The sequence below is a fragment of the Meles meles genome, chromosome 9 (assembly GCF_922984935.1).
Source record: "Meles meles chromosome 9, mMelMel3.1 paternal haplotype, whole genome shotgun sequence".
Classification (NCBI taxonomy): domain Eukaryota; kingdom Metazoa; phylum Chordata; class Mammalia; order Carnivora; family Mustelidae; genus Meles; species Meles meles.
In genome coordinates, this window is record NC_060074.1 from 32896985 (window position 1) to 32923254 (window position 26270).

The window sequence follows — 26270 nt, forward strand, 5'->3', positions numbered from 1 at the left end:
GATGGCCTAGGTGGGTGGTGGGCATTGAGGACATTGGTTGTGATGAGTGCCGGCTGTTTGTTGTAGGTAAGTGATGAATCACTGAATTCTACTCCAGAAACCAATATTGCGCTGTATGATAACGAACAAAATTAAAAAAAAATTAGGATTCCCCCCAACCCTGTTTTGTATCAAGCTGAGAAACATACAGATTCCCTTGCTTAATTTCTGTTTATTTGATTTCATTCCAGACTCAACACTTTTTAATTCTTTTAAAATTTTCATTTTTTTAAAAGATTTTTTTTAAAGATTTATTTATTTGTCAGAGAGAGAAGGAGCAGGGGTAGTGGCAGGCAGAGGGGAAGGGAGAAGCAGACTCCCTGTGGAGCTGGGAGCCTGATGTGGGGATTCGATTCTAGGACCCTCAGATCATGACCTGAGCTGAAGGCAGCTGCTTAACTGACTGAACCACCCAGACATCCCTCAACACTTCTCTAAAAGATGTCCTACTCCAGTCTGCCTTTGCTACCCGTTCCTCCATCATTACAACCTGGACCTCTCCATGAACAGTAACTGTATGCCTTCTTCGGCATACCAGTTTCAAGCATTCTTCTCAAACCATCACCTCCTGTGGTTCCATTTTACTCTCTTCTCTCTTAGTACCTCAGCATCCGCAGTTCTGTCACCACACATGATCTGATTGCATCATCGATCCTATCTCCTTTTCACAAGCCCTTTCCCTCCTTATGGGCCATCCTTCTTTCCTTAACTTAAATCTCCCTGATCAGTCATGGAAATAGTCTTCATTCCCTTGTTTTCCTCTCCTTCCCCATGTTTCATTCTGGTACTTGCCTGTAAAACCCTCTCCTTGGTTAATATCCGCTCTCTGCCTGGTTCCCATTTGTGCTCCATCAGTTGAACTTGGCTGGGAAGCACACAACCAGATCTTTAATTTCCCTTTACATCTAGGACTCCACCTTCAGGTGGGGCTTAGGAGCTGTCAGGTGATTCTACTGTCTCCTTCTCTGTTTTCCTGTTCTCCTAGATGACTGTTTAATACTTTCTTTCTACTTAATTTTCTAATACCTTCCTTTCTTCCTCTCTCAGTCAGCGATTTTTCTTCCTATTACTCTGAGAAAATAGAAGCACTCAGAAAACAATCTTCTAATGGCTCTTGGTACCACCCACACACATCTGTGTCCCCGTTCCTGTGCACAGCCATCCTCTTCACTTGGGTGCTGCGTCTCATCCTCTCCACTTGGGTGCTGCGTCTCATCCTCTCTTCTGTATAATCTTTTTCTTTCCTCTACTGTGTCATAGCCATCAGTATGCAGACAAGCTGTAACTATCTCTCTCTCTCGCTCTCTCCCCCCTCCCCCCAAAGATTTTATTTATTTATTTGACAGAGTGTGGGGGAACACAAGCAGGGGAAGCAGGAGAGGGAGAGGGAGAAGCAGGCTTCCCGCTGAGCAGGGAGCCCGATGCAGGGCTCGATCTCAGCACCCTGGGATCATGACCTGAGCTGAAGGCAGACTTCACAGATTGAGCCACACAGGCATCCCACTATCTCTTATCTTGAAAACAAAAGAATCTGCTTTGTTCTGCCCTAGTATCCATTTCTCTGTTCTTCTGTAGAGTGCTCTTCCCCTTTCCTAAGCACACTCTAGTTAGGCTTTGACCCTTACCATAGCTATTTTCGAGGTCAGCAGTGACCCTCACACTTTTTTTTTTTTTTATTGTAATAAAATACATGTAACAGAATTTGCCAGTGTAACCATCTTTTTTTTTTTTAAAGACTTTATTTATTCATTTGACACAGAGAGATCACAAGCAGGCAGAGAGGCAGGCAGAGAGAGAGGAGGAAGCAGGCTCCCCGTGGAGCAGAGAGCCCGATGTGGGGCTCGATCCCAGGACCCCAGATCATGACCTGAGGTGAAGGCAGAGGCTTTAACTCACTGAGCCACCCAGGTGCCCCTATAACCATCTTTAAGTGTACAGTTCATTGGCATTAAGTAGACATTGTTGTGGACCATCACCGTCATCCATCTGCGGAACTTTCCTGCTATTCCAAACTCTATACATACTAAACACATCTTGCCAGCCCTCCTTCCCCTCAGTCCCTGGCAATCTAGTCCAGATTCCTTATGCATCTCCTGTAAGTGGAATTATATATTATTTGTCCTTTTGTGTCTGCTTTATTTCATTTAGTGTCATGTTTTCAAGATTCATACATGTTGTAACATGTATCAGAACTATCAGAACTTCATTCCTTTTTAAGGTTAAGTAATAGTCCGTTGTGTGTCTCTATTGACATTTTGTTTACATGTTCGCCCACCAGTGGACATTTGGGTTGCTTCCACCTTTTGGCTGTTGTGAATAACTCGCTATGAAGCTGGGTGTACAAATACCTATTTGAGCCCCTGCTTTTAATTCCTTTGGAAATACACCCAGAAGTGCATTTGCTGGATCATATGGTAATTCTGTTTTTAATTTTTAATTTTTTGATGAACTGCTGTATTTTCAGTAGCTGCTGCACCATGCCACATTCCCAACAGCAGAACTTTGTGTTCCAGTTTCTCTACCTCCACATCCTCGCCAGGACTGTTATTTTGGTTGTTTGTTTTTGTTAGTAGCCATCCTGATGAGTGTGCAGTCCTCTACTGAGGCTTTGATTCACATTTTAGTCCTCATCTTTGCTGACTTGTTAGGTAGTGTGTACAGCTGATCAGTGTCGTCCTCCTTTTACTCTACCCGTCTGGTTTTCTTGTGAACACCGACCCTTTTTGTCATGCCCCAGGCCTTTCAATTTTGATCTGCCCCAGAACCTGCCCTTCACACTTTTCACTCCCTTAGCCATTCCAGCCACTCTCATGGCCCAAAATACTGTCTCTGTCTGAGTTGCTTTCAACAGAACTGAACTGTGCTTTGCTCAGATCTGTTCCTCCTGCAGTCTTCCTTTCGTGCAGCTCAGTAGTGTTTCATTATCTCAGGCCAAACACCTTGAACACCCCCCCCCCCCCCCCCCCCCCCCCGCCTCTTTCTCACTCTCCTAGGTACAGCCCTCTGTCCTGAAGGTACAGAGTCAGATTAGGGTCCCTTCTCACTGCTTCATCTTCATTCTGGTCTGCATCTTGGTCATCCCACATCTGATCCCTGCAAAGGCTCCCAGTTGGTCTCCTTTGTCCTGCAGCAGCCAGAGTTGGCCTTTTGATGCTAACAGGTGATTTCACTCAGGTCAGTACAGTCTCGCAGTGGTCCCAGGCCCTTTGGGATCTGGCCCCACTCTTCTACCATGCCCCCTTTGCCCTCCTCTTTCCCTGTCCCCCATCCTTCCTGGGCTCAGCCTGGAATTTCCCTTCTCCCAGATACCCATGCGGCTTTTTCTCCTTGTCTGCTCCTAACACGTGACTTGCATTTTCTTCTCTCTTCTCCTCTCCTCCCTTCTCTCCTCCTCCTCCTCTCCTCTCCTTTCCTCTTCTCTCTTCCTCTCCTCTTCTTTCCCTCTTTTCCTCCTCTCCTCTTTTTCTCTCTTCCCCTCTTCTTTCCTTCCTTCTTCCTCCCCTCCCTCCCTTCCTCCCCTCCCTCCCTTCCTCCCCTCTCCTCCTCTCTTTCTCTCCTCTCCTACTCTTCCCCTTCCCCTCCCCATCCTCTTCCCCTCCTCCCCTCTCCTCCTCTCTTTCTCTCCTCTCCTACTCTTCCCCTTCCCCTCCCCATCCTCCTCCCCGCCCTCCCCTCCTCCCTCCTCTCTTTCCTCTTCTCTCCCTTTCCCTTCTTCCTTTCCTCTCCTCTCCCCTCCCCTCCCCTTTCCTCTCCTCTCCCCTCCCCTCCCCGACCCTCTTCCCTCCCTCCCTCCTTTCCTTCCTTCTACAGATTTTATTTATTTGAGAGAGAACACAAACAGGGGGAGCAGTAAAGAGGGAGGGAGCCGCCTTCCTGCCCAAAGTTGCCAGGGACCTGCCAAAGACAGACACTTAACCCAGGTGCCCTGTGACATGTATTTTTACCCTTCCTAAAGCAACAGCCTTCTCCACCCCACCACCCCACCAATATTGTTCATTTTGTTTAGCCTGCATGTATGTCTCCATAGTTGTTTCTGCCTCATGATATTTAGTTATTTGTTCATGGTTCTTTTTGTGTTTTGTTCATGACTGTGACTCAGTGATCCGCAAGAGAGAGTGGTATGAATTCTGTGTTCAATAAATGTTTGAGAAATAAATGAATAATTGAGTTCTTATTCATCTGTACTTAATATGCACTTGCTTTTCTGTAGAATTCTCAGAGTTACGAGTTTGGGTTTGTGTGTGGGTTTTAAGTACTGCAGGATGGCTTAATGCACTCTGGATATTAGTCTTTAAGTCATTAGTAGTGGAACTATTGGATGAAATTGGTAAGGCTTCATTTTAATTTAAATCTGAGTTTAAGGAGAACGTATTGTCTATTTGGATTAACAATCTGTGTTTTTTCTCTTTTATAGAGCTTCTCTATATAAATTTTTCATTTTCCTATGCGTTGCTTGGTTTGTTAATTTTATGGGAGCTGTTTGTATATTTTGTTATGTATCTTTTCCCCTGAATCTTGTTCTCCTTTTGATTTTCATTTTGTTCCGCCAGACAAATGTTAACTCTTCAAAATTTATGTAAAAGAATAACTGTAAGAATTGATAAGAAAATTTTGAAGAACATGCGTAGTGGGAGTCTTACTAGATACTAAAAATAGAAGTTCTCAAACAGTGTACATAAAATTTCCATGGCTGCTGTTTAAAAAATGAGTCTGCTGTTTAGAGTTTTTCAATTTATAGGTATTGGGGGGAGAAGGAAGGGGGGACGGCATGTTTGAAGAGTCTGCTATTTAAATACTCGCAAAGGTAATTCTGGTGTAATTGGTCTTGTGGATCACAGTTGAGAAGCACTGCTGTCAATCTACTGTATTTGGAGGCACGGCAAAGCAGTAGAGAGGTCCAACCAAGGAACAGAATCATGTCTAGAAACAGATGCAGATCTGAACAAAGACGTACTGTTGAAGATGACATTTTGGTTAATCCCAAAAAGGGTGGTTTATTTAATAAGCAGTTCAGGTAGTTCATCCGGAAGAAAAAGCTTTCTTCCTTACACTGTATAGAAAAATAAATTCCATATTGATTAAAAATCTAAATGATGCAAATACTAGAAAAAATACAGGAGACCATTAGTGTAACCCTGGTATGGATAAGGCCTTCTTAACATGAACTGTAAACCTAGAAGTCACGAAGGAAGTGATGAACAGATTTAATTGTTCAGGTTTGCTTTCTGAAAGCTGATACTATAAGATGGGCAATATAATAGAGCACCGTGACTATTTCCTAGTTCTGTAGATTTTCCACAGCCGCTTCAGCTAATAAGATGTAGTTGGCCAGAGGTTTGTTCTGTACCCTGTTTTAGAAAAGGGTGAAGTCTTCTCAGAGGCTTTTGGAACAACGAAATGTCTTCCCTGCATGTGGCTGGTACACGCAGGCTGCATCTGATGCTTCTGAACCCTCTCTCCTTGTCCCAACCCTTGGCGTTCACAGCACTGCTTTCTCTTGGTTCCACTTTTATTGGTCTTGCCACCGGGATTTTCTTGCTCAGTCTGGGCTTTGGTTTCCTTCCCAAGTTTTCTGTTCTTGAACTTGATTTTGGAGATTTCTTACATTCTCATCCTTCATCTGAGTATGGCTCTAAATGTGTGCTTCTAGCTCTGATCCCTCTTAATCTTCACAGTTTATATATTTGGATGACTCACTGGCATCTCAGACTTCTCATTTTCAAGACTTGTATTCATCTCCTTTCCACCGGCCATCCCACTGCTGATATATTTTTCTCTCTGAAGACACCCAAACCATTTTTGCCTTCTTTCACAACAACTCCTGTGATTTGTGGCTTTATTCTCCAGGGTTTAGATAACAGATACCACTGCACTGTATTTAAAGATTTCAGTTACTGGGGAGGACTGGAGGAGCAGCAGCTGCTGCTGCCACCCTCTGGGCAGTCAGGAGCTGGAAATCCCAGCTGTTGGCTTCTGTCACACACTAGCCACCTTACTCCTAGGAGTAAAGGATTATCTCAAGTTTTCTCTTGTCTGATTGCCTCAATCCCAGGACCTCTGGGATTCATGACCTGAGCTGAAGGCAGACGCTTAACCAACTGAGCCACCCAGGCGCCCCTGGACTTTAAGCATGATTTCCTTTAGTTCTTTGAATATGTTTTTAATAGCTGCTTTGATGTCTTGTGTGTGTCTGACATTTGGGCCCTCTCAAGGACAATTTCTGTTGCCTGCTTTCTCTTCCTGTGTTTGGGTCTTCCCTGTTTATTTGCACGCCTCTTAATTTTTTGTTGTAAACTGCACATTTAAGATCTTTTATAACATTTCTGAATGCTGAGTGCCCCCTCCCCATTTCCCTGGCTTGTTGTGTTGCTTGCTTGTCTTTTTAGTGACTTGGCTGGCATTTTTACCCCCCCCCCCCCCACATCCTTCGATGTTGCTCCTCAGTGAGCACTGCCTTGGGATTAGGGAGAGTTCCCTTGAAGGGCCCTCTTTAGGGGATGGCTGCAGGGTTTTAGTAGCACTCTTGAACCATCTCTTTCTCTGGCCTTGTTAATCTGCTAAATCTGTCTCTGTTGGTTCACACCCAGCAATTATTCTCCACAGATAGCTAGCTGATTGCGTTATTGTGTTAAACAGAGCCCTGGGCCATAAATTGCCCCACGGTGTGATTCAGTTAAATGGCCTTTGTAGGGGTTATTTGAGGCCAGTCTTTGAGCGGCTCTGACTCTGGAAGGGCTCTTCTTCAATTCTCTTCCCCCCGATTCTGTTAAACTTCTATTTGGTCTACTCTTCCTTGTTGCTATCCTGGAACTACCAGCCTCATCTTAATTGCTCATCACCGAAGTCTCCATTGTTTTCTGTAATGCCATGAGGCTTGAGCTTCCCTGTTCTCTGTTCTAACTGAAGTCAGTCCACTTAGGGATTGCTGAGGGGCTCTTTGTGCTTACAGCCTGCTTTGGCCTATGTAGAACCTATGTGCTGTTGTTCCAAAGCCAGGGGCACGGACAGCAGCTTGTCTTTTCTGTGAATGGGGGCCTGGCCTGCCCTGTTGCCTCTGGTCTTCTCTGTGCAGAGCTTCTCTCTCTGCAGTTAGTCTCTGCCTCAGCTTCTCATAACCTAACAGGTGCCTGGTATTATTCTTGGCCTGCTGTGCCTGCAGTAGAGAGCTTCCTCATGTTTCCTCACATTTCTTGGCCACATGTGAATTTAATAGAACTTCTCCATTATGGAGTTGGGGGTAGGAGATGAGAATGCTAGAAATCATAACCCTGGATTTGGAGCTGGATGGAATAATTCGTAGGTTTCTTTCTTTCTTTCCTTTTTTTTTTTTTAAATGATATTACGTGCCTACCACACAGAGGCTGTTTCCTCTGCCTGGAGTGCTCAGTTTTTCCCAGAAAGGCACATGGCCCACTCTCTCTCTTCTTGGAAGTCTCTGCTCAGATAGCCCAGGCTGGAGAGACTCCTGTGGACCACCCTTGTACTACTGGCCTATCTGGTTTCGCCCATTCACTTTGTGTTTCCCTTTCCTGGGTTCACTTCTTCTCCGAGGATTTACCATCACTTGGTGTGCCTATATATGTACGTTTGTGCGTCTTCCTCTCCCACTGAATTGTAGGCTCCCAGAGGGAAGGGACAGAGACTGTTGTGTTCACTGTTGTAGTTCCTGTACTTAGAACAGGATCTAACACGTAGGAGATTGTCAGTAAATCTGATGAATGCAAAGTAGAAATGATCAGAGTTTACTGCCTTCTTGCTTCACAGTTTAACCTGCCAAACTGAAAAATACCACTTTGGGAAGTGAATTCTATGTTTTTTGCCAACACTTTTTGCTTGTTGCCACCTAGAGCGAGAGCGTAGAGCCCACTGGGAAAGAATGCAGTGATTATTAAGCAGGCAGGCAGGGCCATGAAGGAGGAGAATGGTGTGTCTGCAAAGCACTTGCCATCCCTGAGGGACGAACAGGAAATCAATACATTTTTGGCCTTGATTCTGGTCTTCTGGCTTGCTTTCTTCTCACCACTGGGAAGTGTTTGTGGACACTTGGGGTTAGGTTGGGAAAGTCACCTGTTTACAGAATGATGTAGAAACTTCTCTGTGGTAATTTCCATTGCTAATAGTTGTGAGAGACTCACCTGACCATATTGGGAGTGGACTGAACTTTGCTGGAGGCCAGTACCAGCTGCTTCTTGATTGGGGGGAAAATGTCATTTGCCGATCTAAAATGAAGATTTTTTTCTTTACAGTTCTTTTAAAATGATTTTGAACTAATACCTTTTTTTCCCTTCCTTCTAGATTCTGGAAGTCCATTAGTTCCACTTTTTTTGAGCACTTATGAATAACCACGTATCTTCAAAACCATCTACCATGAAGCTAAAACAGACCATCAATCCCATTCTTTTGTATTTCATACATTTTCTGATGTCACTTTATACTGTTTTAACATACATCCCGTATTATTTTTTGTTTGAGACAAGACAAGAAAAAGCAAACAAAATTAAAGCAAAACCTGTAAATTCAAAACCTGAGTCTGCATACAGATCAGTTAACAGTTTGGATGGTTTGGCTTCAGTATTATATCCTGGATGTGATACACTAGATAAAGTTTTTATGTATGCAAAAAACAAATTTAAGGACAAAAGACTCTTGGGAACACGTGAAATTTTAAATGAGGAAGATGAAGTACAACCAAATGGAAAAATTTTTAAAAAGGTAAGGTGATATTTCATTGCCTTTGTCTTTCTGAGTAAAAGGTTCTCTCTGAAGTGGTGGCAAGGGACAAGGACAGCCTGCTGCCGTCCCATGAGGCTGGTGTGGCAGGAAAAGCAGTCTGCCAGGGTGAGCAGAGGACTGTTCTGATCTCCTGTACTCTCCCACACGGATTTGTTCTGAATTTCCAGACTGGACAGAATGCCCACTGAGCCTAATATGTTGACCACAGCTTGGTATAGACTGTCTTGAGCAGTTTTGGGTCTGAAACGGTATTCTCTGTTGGTTCTACAAGCACCTCTGTGTGCTTGAGATGGTTCTGGGTTTTTCTGGTTTTATTTTTTTTAAAAGATTTTATTTATTTATTTGACAGATAATGAGAAGTAGGCAGAGAAGCAGGCAGAAAGAGAGAGAGGAGGAAGTAGGCTCCCTGCTGAGCAGAGAGCCCGATGTGGGGCTCGATCCCAGGACCCTGGATCATGACCAGAGCCGAAGGCGGAGGCTAACCCACTGAGCCACCCAGGCGCCCCGTTTTTTCTGGTTTTAATGTAGGTTCCATTGGGTGCTTAATGTGTTGGTACTTCGGTAGTGGCAACTGCATGGTTTTTTAAGGATTTCTCTTCACCAGTATAGACAATAGCACCTGCCATTGCTGGTTTGAAACAGAGGATAAGACACCCTTAGAGGCAGTATATCATAGTGATTAAGAACCTGAATTCCAGATCCATCCAGACTATGGGTTTGGATCTCAGCTTTGCCACCTACTGGTTATGTGACTTTGAAAAAAATTATTTATTTAACAAATTTGCATCAGTTTCTTTATCTGTCATGTGAAGATGATGATTAGTGGTGCTGATACTTATTAGCATTTCTTATGAGCCAGGCCGATTTAAGTTCTATACATGTACCACCTTATTTAAGACTTAAAGTCGTCCTATGAGTTCATGTTACTGTTGTTACTTTGCGGATGATGGCCACAGAGGCACCAACGATCCAGCTAGAAGCAGTAAAGCCAGGACTAGAACCTAGGTTGTCTTGCTCCAGACTACTTAACAAACGCCAGCTCTGAGTTGTTGAGAGGATAAACTGAATGTGTGTATACATAACATACACACACACACGTGTGTGTATGTAGAACAGTTGTGGTATCTAGTGTAAAGGCTCTAGTTTTATTATATTAGCGTTGTCTTGGGAATTGGGTGGTCAGAATTATATGAGTGACTTCAGAGACACATGGGGTAGTGCAGCACTATGAAGGATAGTGAGTAGAGAAACATGGGGTAGTGCAGCACTATGAAGGATAGTGAGTAGAGAAATGGCACGGAAATGCTGGTTTTTTTTTTTTTTTAGATTTTTTATTTGTTTATTTGACAGACAAATCACAAGTAAGCAGAGAGACGGGGGAAGTAAGCTCCCCACTGAGCAGAGAGCCCGATGCGGGGCTCGATCCCGGGGATGACCTGAGCGAAAGGCAGAGGCTTTAACCCACTGAGCCACCCAGGAAATGCTGTTTTTGAATATGGAGTCATGACTCTGAAGACAAATTTTTTTTAGAGGCAGTAAGATGATCAGTAATTATCTTTGCTTGATTGATAATTTGGTCAGGTTATAGGTTTATTATGTATGTAGGCAAAATTGTTTTTTTTTTGTTTGTTTGTTTTTTTTAAAGATTTTATTTATTTATTTGACAGAGAGAAAGATCACAAGTAGACAGAGAGGCAGGCAGAGAGAGAGGAGGAAGCAGGCTCCCTACGGAGCAGAGAGCCTGATGCGGGGCTTGATCCCAGGACCCTGAGATCATGACCTGAGCCGAAGGCAGCGGCTTAATCCACTGAGCCACCCAGGCGCCCCAAAATTGTTTTTCTCTTTTACTTTTTTCCAACTATATCCTGACTTCAGCCGCCTTTTTTTTGTTAGTCATGAAGGAAGGCTCAGGTATCAAGGGAAAGTTCAAATAATCACACCAGGAATGAAATACTTAGAGTTTCTCCTGTGACTGCAGGGCCAGGGGGATGGTATTTAACAGTTTGGTATTTAACAGTGGTATTTAACAATAATGGGCCCTATTGGCCCATTAAATTTGCACTTACTCATACAAATTCCAGAGTCTTTTTCTTTCAAACATAAATGAGATAGCAAGCAAGTTAACGCCAGTCAACACCAGTAACTCCTAGAAATTAAAAGCAAAATCTGTAAGTGTCCATCCCCTTTAAATAAAACGATCTTGTATCTTGTTTTGCCTGAAATTGTGCTTTATCTCGCTTTGCCTGTCACATTAACAGTGCTACCCTGCAGTCTCAAAAGTGGCTTGGAGAAATGGTATGGTCCCTTGACTATTTATTTATTTAGTTTTGCCTCACTTAAATGATTTTTTTTTCTGTTAACTTAAGGTCTGTCTGATTCAATAGCACATTTCTTGAAATTGAAGTTATGTAGTTAAGCATGTTTGTTTCCTTTTGTCTAACCTATAGATTATAACTTGTAAAACATTATATCATAATGGTGTCCGAGTTTTTGTCATACGTAGTTGCTATTTTTTAGGGTATACCATCCTTGATTTTGTCTTTGAGAGGTCTGGTAGTTATAAAAGGTACCAAGAACAGTATGCTTTTTGAGTTGCTGAAGTTTTCTACTTGGATGCCTCCTCTTTTAAAACATTCCTTTTTGTTTCTTGGTCTAATCCTATTTGAATCAAAAGATTGGGTTCCCTTGTTTTAAATCTGGGCATATGTAACAGAAGCTCTCTGTTAGCAGGAGGTTTAATTTTTCTCCATGTTACAGGCATTTTATGGGACTGGCACTGTTTTTCAGTCCTCATTCAGTACTTAGAGCAACAAACTAAGCTTCCAAGTATGTAAAAAGGAGATCAGTATGGTGAATAGGAAATTCCTTCTTAATTCAGTTTATCAGTGTAATTAGGACATAATAAAATCTAGAGCTTTCACAGTTGTTGGTTAAATGTGGCCAGATAACACAGTGTACACAAGGAGAGTATTTTTCCCTGTTGTGTGTTTGCGTATGTGGCCTTTTCCTTCCTGTCCTGCCCATGGTGGCTTTGTAGTCATCGTTTATTCAACATATTTGAACTCAAATAGGGAAGTTAGAAGCTGACAAAAAAAAACAAAAAAAACTCTATAAAAAATCAGCAGACTTTTTTGTCTACAGGATCTCAATCTCAGCTCTTTCTACCATTGACATTTGCCTTCAGATTGTCATTCGTGATTCATCAGACTTTTTGGGGAAGTCTTTATATAACCTCTGATATAAAATGTTATATTTTTCCTGTTTGAAATTAGGCTTATTGGGAAAGTAAAATTTTTTAGGTTTCCTGTATGGTTAATGAAGTAAATGTTTTCTGTTAGACTTACTCAACAAGAGAGTGATTTGAGTTTCTCTTGGTCTGTGTTGCAATGGTGTTGTGGTTTACAAACTGGATGGTGGGTACTTCATCTGGGTGTTATAAACAAGCTAGGCTTCCCCCCTTTTGGTTTCTTGTTTATACTCACTGTATTGCGGCAGAAGCAGCATCTACTTTGATAGGAGAGTTAAAAGGGGACATTTCACAACTGGTGCTTAGGTAGATAGTAAGAGTTGGCGTTGCCTAGGCTGGTGTGGCTTCTGCTGAGTGCTTACCGGCTGGTGCGCAAGCATGTTTCCCATGAATGTATCGTCATTAATAGTTCACATACTGGAAGATAATCTTAAATTGGAAAAGCCCACTAGTGGTATAGCAATATCTACAAGTTTCCTTTCTTCCTGTTTTGGGGGCTGAGCTTAGGGATTAACCCCAGAAGGTGTCTGATATGGTTGAATCAAAGATTCCTGGACATTTTATTTCAATTAAATGAATGCTGAAGCTTTATTTTCATCTTATGCTATAAGTCTGTTTTGAGCTCCCAAGGGTAGATAAGCCGAAGAAAAGACAGTGGTGATTCCGCTGTAAATATGCCCACGGTAGTGTGGCTATCACCTTCACTAAGACAGGTCTGTGGAGGGGGTGGGGCACAGAGAGGCAGGGAAGCAGAGGCTGTCATATTCTTGAGGATTGGCAAGCTTTTTCTTGTTTCCTACGGCTTTATGAAAATACAGCAGAGCTTAGTACCTGGAATTTGTGTCAGCAGTTCCTGATGCCAGCCTTCCCAGCTGCGAATGCATTGTACTAAGGTCCTTGGAAATGAAGAACAGTGAAGGATTGGTGTCCAGAGAACTTTAAAATACATGTAGCTGAAATAGAACAAGGTTGCAAAGAGTAAAAATAAGTTTACAGTGAAATGGAAAGGAGCACAGTGCTGGTTCTAACATTTAGTAACTACTAGAAACACTTAAAATTCTTTTTCTTACATATTTTACACACGAGAGGGAAGAAAATAGTAGGAATTATGTAATCACAGTGCGTAGAAAGAGAAGATTTCACTGTGACATTCCTTGTAAATTGATCCAGAACGATAACAGAAGTACTCATTTCTGTTCGGTGCCTACTTTTGTGTTGGTTCTTGCTCCAGAGTCCTATTTTTTAAAATCTATTTGCATGTGTGTATGATACTTACTTTCTGACTGGTTAGGACATTTACATTTTAATTTATGTGAAAACCAGTGGTCAGTCTCTTGGCCAGGGCTTGTGTTTTGGTTATTATAGTACTGTCCCCATCCAAAAGTTTGGTTCCTTTCCATACATGTTCTCTCCTAGTCAGCCTCTGTTTGTTAAAGGCACTACCGTGTACTAAATGGTGTTTTTTTTTTGTTTTTTAAACTGGAAGTCTGTTTTTTTTCCCCCTTACAGCCCCCTCTTCCCTTTTTACCAGGTCTTCTACTTGCACTCTGGCCCCCACTATAATGCAGTCACACACAGCAGTTGAATGGGTCTCACGGGTGATAATCAGGACACCTTCCTCACCTGCCCAGTAGCATTTCTTCTCCTTTCTGTGGAGCAGTCCAAGTGTTGTGGTTTGGTGCTTAGATTCTGGAATGAGTCTGCCCTGATTCCTGTTCTAGTCCTTTCACTTACTTAGGTGGTCAGTGACATTTTTGTTATTTTTGAGCAAGTTCTGCCGACTCTCTCGATGCCTCAGTATTCTCTTTTGTCAAATAGGGATAATAAGAGTAACTCTGGCTTAGTAGTTTCTGTGAGGGTTGCTGCGATATGCTTACTAGTCCAGAGTGAACATTGGCAAAGGTTAGCCACCTTCCTCCTCCTCATGATCACCACCAGCCATGCAGACTTGCTGAAGATTTTCACCCCTGGCTCCCTCACAGTAAACTGTAATAATCTTCATTCACATAGAGAAAGGTTCAGTGAAGCTGGGTGTACTTGGTTGAAGACAGCAGGGAAGTGTGTAACTGGAAGTATTTCTATTCTGAGTGGCTCCAAGAAAACAAAGTCCTGGTACTTGCACTGTTTAATACCTCAACTACCTGAAAACTTGATCTTTATGGATTGTCTCATTCTTCAGGTTCCTGAATGGTGAAATATTTGTGTGCTTTTATTTTACAGAATGTTCTTTATGTTATCTTGGTTTTATTTTTATAGTTTATCTTCTGAGATAAGAGGCCCTCGTCATTAGCATCATCAAAGCACCTAATTTCATCTGTTCCTGAACAAAGTAAATGATTAAGTTCCTCTGGGGCAGTGGTGGGCTGAGTGATAACATTGATATTTAGTCATGTGTTTGTCACACCTGTCCTAGAATAAAAATACAACCAATTAAATATGAGACAGGGAAGTGATCACAAGGCAGGTCTTAACTTTCCCCCTATGTCTGCAAATGAGGAAGCTACTCAGAGGTGCCATGGTTGGTCATCGTTTCCATTAGCCACTCTAGTCATTCCCTTGCCTCTCTCAGAGTTGGGAAAATTGAACATTCTTGTGTCTCATGAGTGAGAATATTTAAGAGGTAGTAGGCAAGAGATGTGTTCAGTGGAATGGAGACCAGAACAGAAGTAGTTCTAGAGGTTAAAAGATTAAATGGATGTGGATTTTTTTTCAAGCAGTCTTTTAAAAATGAGGCTCCTGGAGGAGAAAGGAGTCAGAAGACTCTCAGGGCCCAAAGTGAATTGAAATGGTGTTTAATTACACTGTTCATTCCACGTGTATAGCAAATAATTACTGAGTGCTGACTTTATGCTAGGTGCTTTGTTCTAGGCACTAGGGAGACAGTAATGAATAGGACACACATCACTCTTCTCATCGGTCTTATATTTGTATGGGAGGAAAAGAGACAGTAAGTTAACAGATGAAATAACTACTAGGAAGACATAAAGATGATTGGAGATTAGGGAGTGGAGGCCTGAACAGCAGGAGAGTCACCTTTGCAAAGTTCTGGGTAATGAACGTTCTATACAGTGGGACAAGGTGTGTGCCCGCTGGCTCTAAAACTGGAATGAACCCAGTTGGGTGAGGCACTTGAGGTACAAAGTTGAAGAAAGTATTCAAATCCTGAGAGTGAGTACTTCTCTAAATTTTGTGCCGGTGGTACATCTCTTACCTCATCCTAGTTCCTGCCTTGGCCCAACCTGTTTGAAGGACAGAAAGGGCAAAGTTGTATTTACAGGAAGTCATGAGTTAGGGGTGGTAAGTCTGGGGAAGAGGATTTGATGGGAGCACAGAGACACTGGCATGGCTAGGGCTTTGTAGGCCAGCATAAGGTTTTTGAACTTGAGTGTGGAAGTAGAGGTGGCTGGAGGTAGAAATTTGGGAAGTGCTTCGAAGTAAAGTTCTTCTAAGTTTGGCTTTTGTTAGGGACACTGCATCGTAATACCATGAGGGGACTGTGAAGAATGGGAGTACAGATGTGTGCAGGTTATTAAACTTGGTGCTAAGAAGATAAGGGCATTTCTGTTGAATTTCTAATTTCTCAGTGATGTATGAGACAGTATTATCACCTTATCACCTGGACAGGGGATGGAGGATATTTGAGTAGAGAGAAGGTTTCAAGTAGCCATTTCAGAGGGTGAGAAAATGAGTAGATCAGGGAGTCCTTATCGGATTTCTGGGTGGTGAGATCTATGATCTTGGATAGAATGAGGTTGGGTGTTCTTCAGCCGTATGGACAGGGAATAAATAAATGAGTTTAATCTCAGGTTTAAGCTAACCACGGGAGATAGAGTTAGAATTGGGATTTTTTTTCCAGCAAAAGTAAAAATTAGGGGGTAGGTAGGGGCCTTGAAATGTAATCTTTATGGGAAAGATGGCTACTAGGAGATTCAGTGGTTTAAAGAATTAAGTGAAATTCTCTTTAGTTATATTTGAATTAAACTCGTGATTTGATTTCTTTGCCAGTGTTGGCCCTATCATATTTTAAAGATTTTGGATTATGTAGATAATACTTTCCAGAGTATATACATTCTCTGAAACTTACAAAGCTCATCATTTAGATTGTAGATTGTAGATTCTACAGTCTTAAGAGGTAGCTCATGCTGATCTTTGGAGTATAAAATTCTTAATCATAATCCAGTTCGTGCACATTTTGGCCAAGTTCTCATCTGTCTTCTCACCCCCACAGAGCTCCTTTTGAAGTCACTGGAGCTCCCCATGCTGAGCATTTCATGGGGGGTGCAGAGCAGGGTGAGAGTTTGGTACTTGTGAATTTAAACACATATTTTAAATCCAGTTGCCTTATCCATCAAAATAAGACTTTATTCCATAAGTCCATTATGGAATAGGACACTAGAGGGCAGTATATATCCTCTCTTCCCACGCCTCCCCGTCCTTCCGCCACAATTTTATCCAATCTCTTATTTGTAGAACTCTATGAAATGTTGGATGCGTTTTTGGAAATGAATTTGGTTAGATGGTTTTAAGGTATATGAGACATATGAGTGAAACAGCCATGTTCAGAAACTATATATACAAATATATATATATATTTGCCACCTCTTCTGTTGGTAGTAGCAGTTGACCTCTAAAACTGCGGTACTCGGAGCCATGAGCCAGGTGAAATGACAGGGGATTTTTATATCGTGGTTGTTTAAGTGGCAATCCAGATGCCCCAGTCTGTGAGGTAGTTCTGGAAGCTTAGTTCACAGATCTTGGTGCCATAATGGGATGTTAATTATGGACATAATATTTGTATATATATATACAAATATATATAGTTTCTGAACATAGCTATATATATATATATATACACACACATACATACACACACATATGGAGCGTGAGGAGCTTTTAATACAGTCTGTATGTAATTGGGGATTTATGGTCTAAGTTGGAGAAAATTCTTAAAGAAAAGTAAGCTAGCCAGTTTTTAAAGAGGATTATAACTAATGAGCACTTAATGTTACCTTTACCTATGGTAAGCACAAATGAAATGTTGAAAGCCCAGTGGTGTCAGTGGGCATTTAAGGCTTCAACGGAAAGACTTTGATGAATACTGAAACTAGTCCTGGAGGTTGCGTAAACAGAGACTTGTTTAGAGTTCAGTACAGGAGAGAGCCATTCACACTGAACAGCCATAAATATGTCTGTTATCTTGGGTCTAGCCAGTTTCTGTTCATAAATCATATTGATATTGAAATCTGGGAATTCATAAGTAGGGGGAAAGTAAATTTTTGGTATCAGTACTTGATACTAGGCTAAATTTTAAGCTAACATCTAAATTGTTTAAATGATGTATAAATGAATTATTGATACATAAGCTTTGCACAAAAAAGCTAACCTTTAAAATCCCGTCAAACTCTGAAGACCCCCCCAATAAAAGATTTAGCATAAGATTGGTCATAGAAAATATAAAAAATAACTAATTTTCAAAATAGTTTTTTATTTGAAATTTACTTTCTAACTTTGTGTTTAAGGGCACCTGGGTGGCTCAGTGGGTTAAAGCCTCTGCCTTCGGCTCAGGTCATGATCTCAGGGTCCTAGGATCGAGTCCTGCATCGGGCTCTCTGCTCAGCAGGGAGCCTGCTTCCTCCTCTCTCCCTCTGCCTGCCTCTCTGCCTATTTGTGATCTGTCTGTCAAATAAATAAAATCTTAAAATAGTTAAGTTACATGCAAACATAACTGGTTTGTCATTAAATTTGGAACAAATCTTGGCTTCTTCCTAGGAAATAATATTCTGGTTATATTAAAAGGTATTTGTATGTTTTGTGTTTATTTTATCAGGTTATTCTTGGAAACTATAATTGGCTGTCCTATGAAGATGTCTTTGTCAGAGCTTTTAATTTTGGAAATGGTTTACAGATGTTGGGTCAGAAACCAAAGACCAACATCGCCATCTTCTGTGAAACCAGAGCCGAATGGATGATTGCTGCACAGACGTGCTTTATGTATAATTTTCAGCGTACGTGGGCTTTCTGATGTGTGTGGGAGAGAGGATGCTGTTTGTTATAAATATTTCACTATTTAGAAATTAAAATTCTGAAGTTAATTACCACCTTGCATCTAATCAGGGGACCGTTCTGTTACAACTTAGAGTTATAGGTCTACTTTGGAACAAATTGTGTAGTTCGTGTAGGCCTGTTAATAGGGGCCGTGGGGCCTCGCGGACCAGGCCTGTGGGTCCTTGATTATGCTGCTGGTTCTCTCAGGAATCCTCTTGTGAAGTTAGTGTCACTTTGCCACCTCTTCTGTTGGTAGTAGCAGTTGACCTCTAAAACTGCGGTACTCGGAGCCATGAGCCAGGTGAAATGACAGGGGATTTTTATATCGTGGTTGTTTAAGTGGCAATCCAGATGCCCCAGTCTGTGAGGTAGTTCTGGAAGCTTAGTTCACAGATCTTGGTGCCATAATGGGATGTTAATTATGGACATTGTCTTACCTTTCAGATGGAACAGAAGAGCTATTTTTATCAGATTTCTTGCTGTAAAGGCCTCCACTGGTTTTTTAAACTGACATACCTTTTTGTTTTCATAGACTTGGGTTTATAGTTTGCTTCTTTTGGGAAGCTTCAAAATAATTACCTCTAAAGTCACTTTAAGTCTGACTTCTGTGAGCTAGGCAGCGAGCAGATAAAAGTCCACATGATGATGATGATGATGATGATTAAATTTCAATATGACTAAGAATGTTTTTCTCAAATTTTCTACTAGAATAAGCAGTACGGCCACCTGTTATTTTCTTAACATATAACACCTTCAACCTGATACTCAGAACATTATCTTTATCTACATTATTATTCTTTTTCATATTTTAGTACTGAGTATTTAACAACTAAGGCTTGACATTTTAGGAGTCAGAAGTAATTCTTTCCATTGTGGCATCCTCTCAGAGTAACATCTGTAGGTGAAATAAAACTTAAAATATTTGTTTTAAAATGTTGGAAATCTTGAAGTAGATGAGGGTAAGTGAGCGGGCATAATATTTATTAGTATACTGAAATAATTTAGCTAATCATAGCACAGTTACATAATGAAAGATATTGGAAATCTTGGAGGAAGTAGGAAAGGGTGAGTGGGTATATTTGTTAGTATATTGAAATAATTTAGCTAATCCTAGCACAGTTACCTGAGAAACTGTGGATCTGACAATTTAGTGTTCAGTATACCATTAGAATTCCTGACTGCTTGCAGAGACTTCACATGTAGCACTTTGATGAAATGTGCAAATACATGACTTGTCCTTCTTTTCCCTGTAGTTGTCACGTTGTATGCTACTCTAGGAGGCCCAGCTATTGTTCATGGACTAAACGAAACAGAGGTGACCAACATCATTACCAGTAAAGAACTCTTGCAAACCAAGTTGAAGGTGAGGATTGCGGTTACTTTATAACTGTTCAGCACTTCAGAATTCTCATTGTCATGAGCTCTAATATTGATACTTTTATGATCTTTAAAATCCTGAATATCTTTGTAAACTTTTAGGAATACCATACTTTCTTCCTTGCCTTTAGAAAAGAAAAAGTAGATTTCATATGTATTTATGTATAAGTAGTGCAGAGTTACAGATCATTAACATGGTATCCAAGGTTTAGGGATTACCTTTTTTCTTTATTGTGCTCATTTGTTTTCTAGTCTATTTTCAGTAAATTTATAATTTTCAAGGGTTGTTTCTAAAGTAATCATTTATTTCTGAAGCATTGAGTCATTATGAGTTTTTAGGATTTTTTAAAGGGAAGAAAGAGACTTCTGTGATAAACTGTTGGAGAAAGTTTTGAAAGTGCTTAGATGACTTCCAGTGAAAACAGTAGTATCTGCTGGGTTTTTTTATACCCAGATTTGTGAGTTCCCTCCCCTTCCCCGCATATCTTTATGAGCCTCATAAAAACCTAGGACTTGTGGTTACTCTGTATTTCAGGAGGCCTCTGTTTATATGCCTATTTTGTAAGGAAGTGACATTGCTGATTAGGATTTCACCCAAGAACAGGGGCATACACAGTAAATCTAATGCTATAAAATAGCTATTGGAAATGTCAGACCAGTTTCTTCATCTGAAAAGAGTGCTATTCATACCAGTGCACCCCCTAACCTTTCTTTTGAAGGCAAAAATTAATAATTCAGATTATGGTAAACTACTTTTCTTGTGTCCTGGACTGTTTGCTAAGTTGTTTCCTGAGGAACAGCAGCGAAGAACATACTAAATGCTTATGTTTTTCCAGGATATAGTTTCATTAGTCCCACGCCTGCGGCATATCATCACTGTGGATGGTAAGCCACCAACGTGGTCCGAGTTTCCCAAGGGCGTCATCGTGCACACGATGGCTGCAGTGCAGGCTCTGGGAGCCAAGGCCAGCACAGGTATGGTGCACCTTCCCAGTTCCTTGTGGTCATTCTGCAGTGGCCGTGTTGTGCGGAGTGGTTCCAGATCCCGAAGTCAGATCAGGGACAAATAATTTTCTAGACCATCACCTTGGGAAGTAAGGTCACTCTAGTTATACTTTTCTCTACCTTTCAAAGTAGCATTTAAGGAAGAATACACACATTAGTTTATTGTTCTAAAGGGAGAACATTATACAGGTTTCCCGTTTCTCTTTTGAGATAGTTTTCAGTGGTTTGAAGTTAATTTCCTAAACAATGCCATTAAACTAGTCCTATGTGGATCATCTGTAAGTATGTACAGATAGCTGGAGTGGCTAGACTTAGATCCCCTCTTTCGCTCCCTGCTCCAACTCTGCATCTTTTTATAATGCGCCTGAACATTAGGCATGGTGATGCTGGAAGTTCCTACTCTCAGATAAGTCTCAGAAAGTGTTAGAAAGCATATGGTATCAAGGAATATCCTAAAAGCTGCTGGGATGCTGGGACGATATTTCCTTTATAGTTGGAAACTCAGTGATAAATTAGATGTAGGCACTCAGCTTGGGAATGGGGTTTTGCGGACATTACCATTGGACATGCGGAAATTTAAGTGCTAGCGGGACATTCAGACATGGATATTTAGTGGGGAGTGGCATGTACTCTGGAGGTTAAGTTTGGAGTTAGAGATTTAGAAGCTAGAAGTTGGGTTATAAGTATAGCTATGGAAGGAGGTGAGGTTACCCACAGAAAGCCGTGTCTCCAAAAGCAACTGACGGTGGGTCGAGGAAGGAGGGAGGCGTGCAGTGTGTCATGAGGCTGCGTAAAGGAGCATTTCTTGGAGGCAGGCGTCGACCACGAGAGCAGGTGCCCTGGAGGAGTGGATGACACAGGCATTGTGGGAGGCCCACCCCAGAGCAGTTGCTAGGAGGTGGTGGAGAGTTGTGTGGGATGGAGGAATGAATGGCAGGCTGGAAAGTAAGGACTGGAATGAAGATAACGCGTTGTCATGAAATAGATCTGTGGCTGTAGGAAAGGAAAGTTCACTTAGCAACATGTTTAAAATTGTTTCTGCCACTTATTTAAGAAGTGCACACTTAGGGGTGGTCTAAGATTAATTCGGGGGTGCCACCCATGACCCACTTCTCTTTGCCTTCCTGCTGTGTCACCTCCAGGATGTGGGCTGCTGCCCTTAGGTTTGTGCTGGTGGAGGACACTGTCTTTGATCGAGGATTCGGACTGTAGCCAAGTCCACTTCACCACCATGAGGGGGAGAACAGTTGTTAACAAGTGTCTGGGTACCGTAGCCCAACCACACTTACTTCATGGTGAAATTGTTGGAATAGCCATTTGTCTCCCTGTTGCTTTTCTTCCCCAAGTTAGGCATCTGTGTAGCAGCCAAAGTGACCCTTGTCGCTGGTGATGACACGCCCCTGTTCAAAACAGCATTGCTTTCTACTCCAGGTGAAATCCAAAGTCTTTAGCGTGGCCTTGAAGGCTTTGCCAGATACGGTCCTGGTTCCTATGTCAGAGCCTTTGCTCTCACTTATTTACTATTTGAGGCAGTCTCCCAGTTCCAGGGTTTCCATGTCTCCCTTCCTCACTGTATCCAGGTCTTCACTAAAACACCAGTGTGCCAGAAAAGCATTTTCGTGACTTTTCCATCTAAACACTTTCTACTATCATCTCACCTTGTCTTTATTTTTCTTCATATCTCTTACTACATTATAGATTTATGGTTTGTTTTCCTCAGTAGAACATACGTCTCTTATGTGTGGGAATTCATCTGTTTCATTGACCTCTGAATGAATATAATTCATGATTGTCAAATTGAGTTATCAAACATGATTATGAAAAAAATGGGTGCTGTGGCTGATTTCTCAGAAGTGTGTGTGTTTTTTTTTTTTTTTTCCTCCAATGCAGAAAACAAACCTCTTAGCAAACCAGGGCCCTTAGATATTGCAGTAATCATGTATACAAGTGGATCCACAGGACTTCCGAAGGGAGTCATGATCTCCCACAGTAACATTATTGCTGGTATAACTGGGATGGCGGAAAGGATTCCAGGACTGGGGTATGTCACATGGTCAATGCATATGAAGTAGTCCCTTGTTGATGCTGGTTGTTACATTAACGTGGTTTGTGCCATTTAGTGGTATGTGGCTAAATTAGTCTTTCGGAGTCTGTTGACAGTAAGCAGTTCCTTCAAAAAAATCGGAGGGACTTGAAAATTAATTACAAAATAATTACCATTGTAAGGTTTAAAATATATTTTTATATATCATTATATAATGTATATATCATTTGTATATCATTACTTTTTTACCTCAAAAGTGTAAATTTTATCTGACTTAAATTCCTTAATTTAAATAATCAGTTGATAGTATTGCTGCTATAGTCTTTTTTTTTTTTTTTTTTTTTTTTTTTTTTTTTTTAAGGATTTTATTTATTCGACGCACAGAGGGAAGGGGAGAGACACAGAGCAAGCACAAGCAGGGGGAATGGCAGGCAGGAGAGAAGCAGACTCCCTGCTGAGCAGGGAGCCCATCACGGGACTCAATCCCAGGACCCTGGGATCATGGCCTGAGTTGAAGGCAGACATTTAACTGGCTGAGCCACCCAGGCCCCGCTGTAGTCATTTTTATACCTAAACATGTTATAATTCAGGTGAACAAATTACTTCATCTGTTCCAGTATTTATCGAGCTTTATCCATTCTCTTATTTTTAAGGCCAATTCCCGCAGCTGCGGTGGCAGGGTAGGCAGACTGGGGGGAAGAGACTGAGGGGGAAGCCAAATGGGATCATGACAGGTAGTAGAGGAGTCAGTACTTGATGACTGATATGGTGTGGTGGGAGTGCTGGGGTATTTTTGATGCCCTTATGCACAGAAATTATACTCACAGGTTACTGTGGAAATTAATTTAGGGATGGAGAGAGAGATTTCTCTTATGAATGGATAAGTTTTCAGAAAAAATTAAAAGCTGTAGTTTCCTGGGTTAGTCTTTGCCCTTCATATTTTTGGGGGTGGGGGCAGTTCTTTTTTTTTTTAAGATTTTATTTATTTATTTGACAGAGAGAGATACAAGTAGGCAGAGAGGCAGGCAGAGAGAGTGAGAGGGAAGCAGGCTCCCTGCCGAGCAGAGAGCCCGATGTGGGACTTGATCCCAGGACCCTGAGATCATGACCTGAGCCGAAGGCAGCGGCTTAAACCACTGAGCCACCCAGGCGCCCCGGGGGCAGTTCTTGAAATACATACAGACATATGCATTTTCTTACATACAGTATAATTTATTATTTCTAAGTAACTTTCCAAACAGGAATCTTTGTTGTAAAATTTCTGGCCAGCAGTTGTGGATTCTGTTGGAACTTTTTATTTGGGAGCCCCCCCCAGCTTTATTTTATTTTTTTATTTTAAAGATTTTTTATTTATTTGACAGACAGAGATCACAGGTGGGCAGAGAGGCAGGCAGAGAGAGGGGGAAGCAGGCTCCCTGCTGAGCAGAGAGCCTGATGTGGGGCTCGATCCCAGGACCCTAAGATCATGACCTGAGCCAAAGGCAGAGGCTTTAACCCACTGAACCACCCAGGCACTCTGCCCGCGATCCCAGGACCCTGGAATCATGACCTGAGCGAAAGGCAGAGGCTTTAACCCACCGAGCCACCCAGGCGACCCTGCCCTCCCCAGCTTTAAAGACCATTCCTCTTCGGATGATTTCCTCTGTTCTGTAGAAGAACCCTTCATGTTTTGGCCCCTCAGCCCCCATTTCTTCTGTCTTCTGCACGTTGTTCCTGTAGCACTTGTAGTTAGTGAGCGCCTTCAAGTGGCCCTGGAGACAGCCTTTTCCTTCATGTCTGCCTCCTGGGCTTTAGGTTGAACTGTACTTCTTCTCACCCCTCCTCCCCCCAGCATCTGTCTGCCTCCCCCTCCTTCCCCCATACACGCATGTGCACGTGTGCTCTCTAGATCTCCCTCTCTCTCCCCCTCTCTCCATGTGGGTGGGCTTGCTTTGCAGTATCTTCCAGCAGAGACCCCTCCTGACAGTTGCTTTTACATCTCCCTTTTCTTTTAGAGAGGAAGATGTTTATATTGGGTATCTGCCTCTGGCCCATGTTTTAGAATTAAGTGCTGAGCTTGTCTGTCTTTCTCACGGATGCCGCATTGGCTACTCTTCACCACAGACTTTAGCAGATCAGGTAAGTTAAATGTTTGTGACTTCAGATACTAAGAAAATTATAATTTTTTAACACACTTTTCTATATTCGTATGACAACATATTGTAAGGATGGCAGTTAATCATTTAAAAATAATTATTTTTAATTTTTTTTGTTTTTACAATAAATAAATAAAAATGATGAATTTATAATACACCTTTTTGGTCTAAGAATTCCAGCAAATTTCTGAGATAAGGAACAGTTTATATGAATCACTTTTTCTCTCTAGTCCTCAAAAATAAAAAAAGGAAGCAAAGGGGATACAACCATGTTGAAACCAACACTGATGGCAGCTGTCCCGGTAAGAATTGACCATTAATTAATGTTGAATACTAAAGATGTGTCATCTGCTACAGAACCTAAGTGCTAGGCTAAAAGATAACTGTTGACAAGGTGGTTAATGTAGAATTTATTCCTTATTGATTATATTGCCTTAATGCTCTATTGGATTCATTGTCTTGATTTTTTTTTTTTCTTTTTTAGTTTTATCTATTTTTAAAATGTACTGAATATGGTTTCAGCTTCCCGGTGACATCATCAGGTCCTTTCCCTAAGTTGCTTCTTACTCAGATCATTTTCATGATATGTTTGATATTAGTAGAAACCTGAAGCCCGGCAGGAGGTCGGGTGGAAGGTTTGATACCACTTCGTCCTCCTCTAAGCAAATTGTGCCATTACCTCCTGAGTCCCCAGGAACAGTCTGGCCTAGTCACCAAAAAAAGTGATAGAGAATTGAGTGTGCCTCTGAATTACCTGAGAAGCACTGTGTAGCCTAATGTACCTGGCATGGGCAGGGGCCTGGGAATTAGTTGAGTAGAAGTGGGATGGTAACAATTTTCCGTCTCCTGAATTTTAAGTCTTATGTGGCTCCTGATTTTGTTTCAAAGTGTTGGGAATCATTACCAAGTCCTGAGTACTCCAGTCCAAGCGAAGTTAAATAGTTACTCCATATGTAAAAGGCCAATAGTTTGATAGTTTTTGTAGGTGTATAGTTTCCTTAGTGTAGTATTTTACTTTTTTAGTTCATGTAAACTTTTAGTTCATGTGAAATTAAATATAATTTAAGATTGTAGAGGAAAAACCATTTCAAGTCATAGGGCTCGCAAGCAAAATGCAGTGCAGAGAAGGGAACATTTCCTGAGTGTAGCATTAAAAGACAACCAACCAGCCAAAATAATCCTGTGGTTCTTTTGTGAGCAAAGAATGTGGCTCTCTGTATTTATAAGGTTATGAGAATTTTAAAGATTTTATTTATTTATTTGACAGATTACAAGTAGATCTAGAGGCAGGCAGAGAGAGGGGGAAGCAGGCTCCCCGCCAAGCAGAGAGCCCAATGTGGGGCTCAGTCCCAGGACCCTGAGATCATGACCTGAGCTGAAGGCAGAGGCTTAACCCACTGAGCCACCCAAGCGCCCCAGGTTATGAGAATTTTAAAAACCATTTCATATAGTTGTTCATTTATGTAGTAAGTTTAGTTTTTCCAAAATAAATAAGATATGCAAAGCCATGTAAAAAATCAGTACTGATCGTGTTACTGACCTAAGGCTTTTATTTCTTTTTGTCTCCCCCCTCCCCCATGAACATCTAGGTATATTTGTGCTATAAAAAATTATTTTTACAGAAACCTCATTTTTAAACTAGTTG

The 26270-nt window shown here is 41.5% G+C and overlaps 1 protein-coding gene across 4 annotated transcripts in view; it reads left to right on the plus strand.

Moving 5' to 3' along the window:
- Positions 1-26270, plus strand: part of ACSL3 (acyl-CoA synthetase long chain family member 3) — a 66672-nt gene that overhangs the window by 24899 nt on the left and 15503 nt on the right. For all 4 annotated transcript variants that reach the window (XM_046018786.1, XM_046018782.1, XM_046018785.1 and 1 more), the window contains 7 exons: positions 8335-8751; positions 17847-18024; positions 19318-19427; positions 20278-20416; positions 22337-22487; positions 24485-24608; positions 24856-24927. In XM_046018786.1, coding sequence (XP_045874742.1) covers positions 8374-8751; positions 17847-18024; positions 19318-19427; positions 20278-20416; positions 22337-22487; positions 24485-24608; positions 24856-24927 — 1152 coding nt within the window. In that variant the 5' untranslated portion in view covers positions 8335-8373. The remainder of the gene's footprint in view (positions 1-8334; positions 8752-17846; positions 18025-19317; positions 19428-20277; positions 20417-22336; positions 22488-24484; positions 24609-24855; positions 24928-26270) is intronic.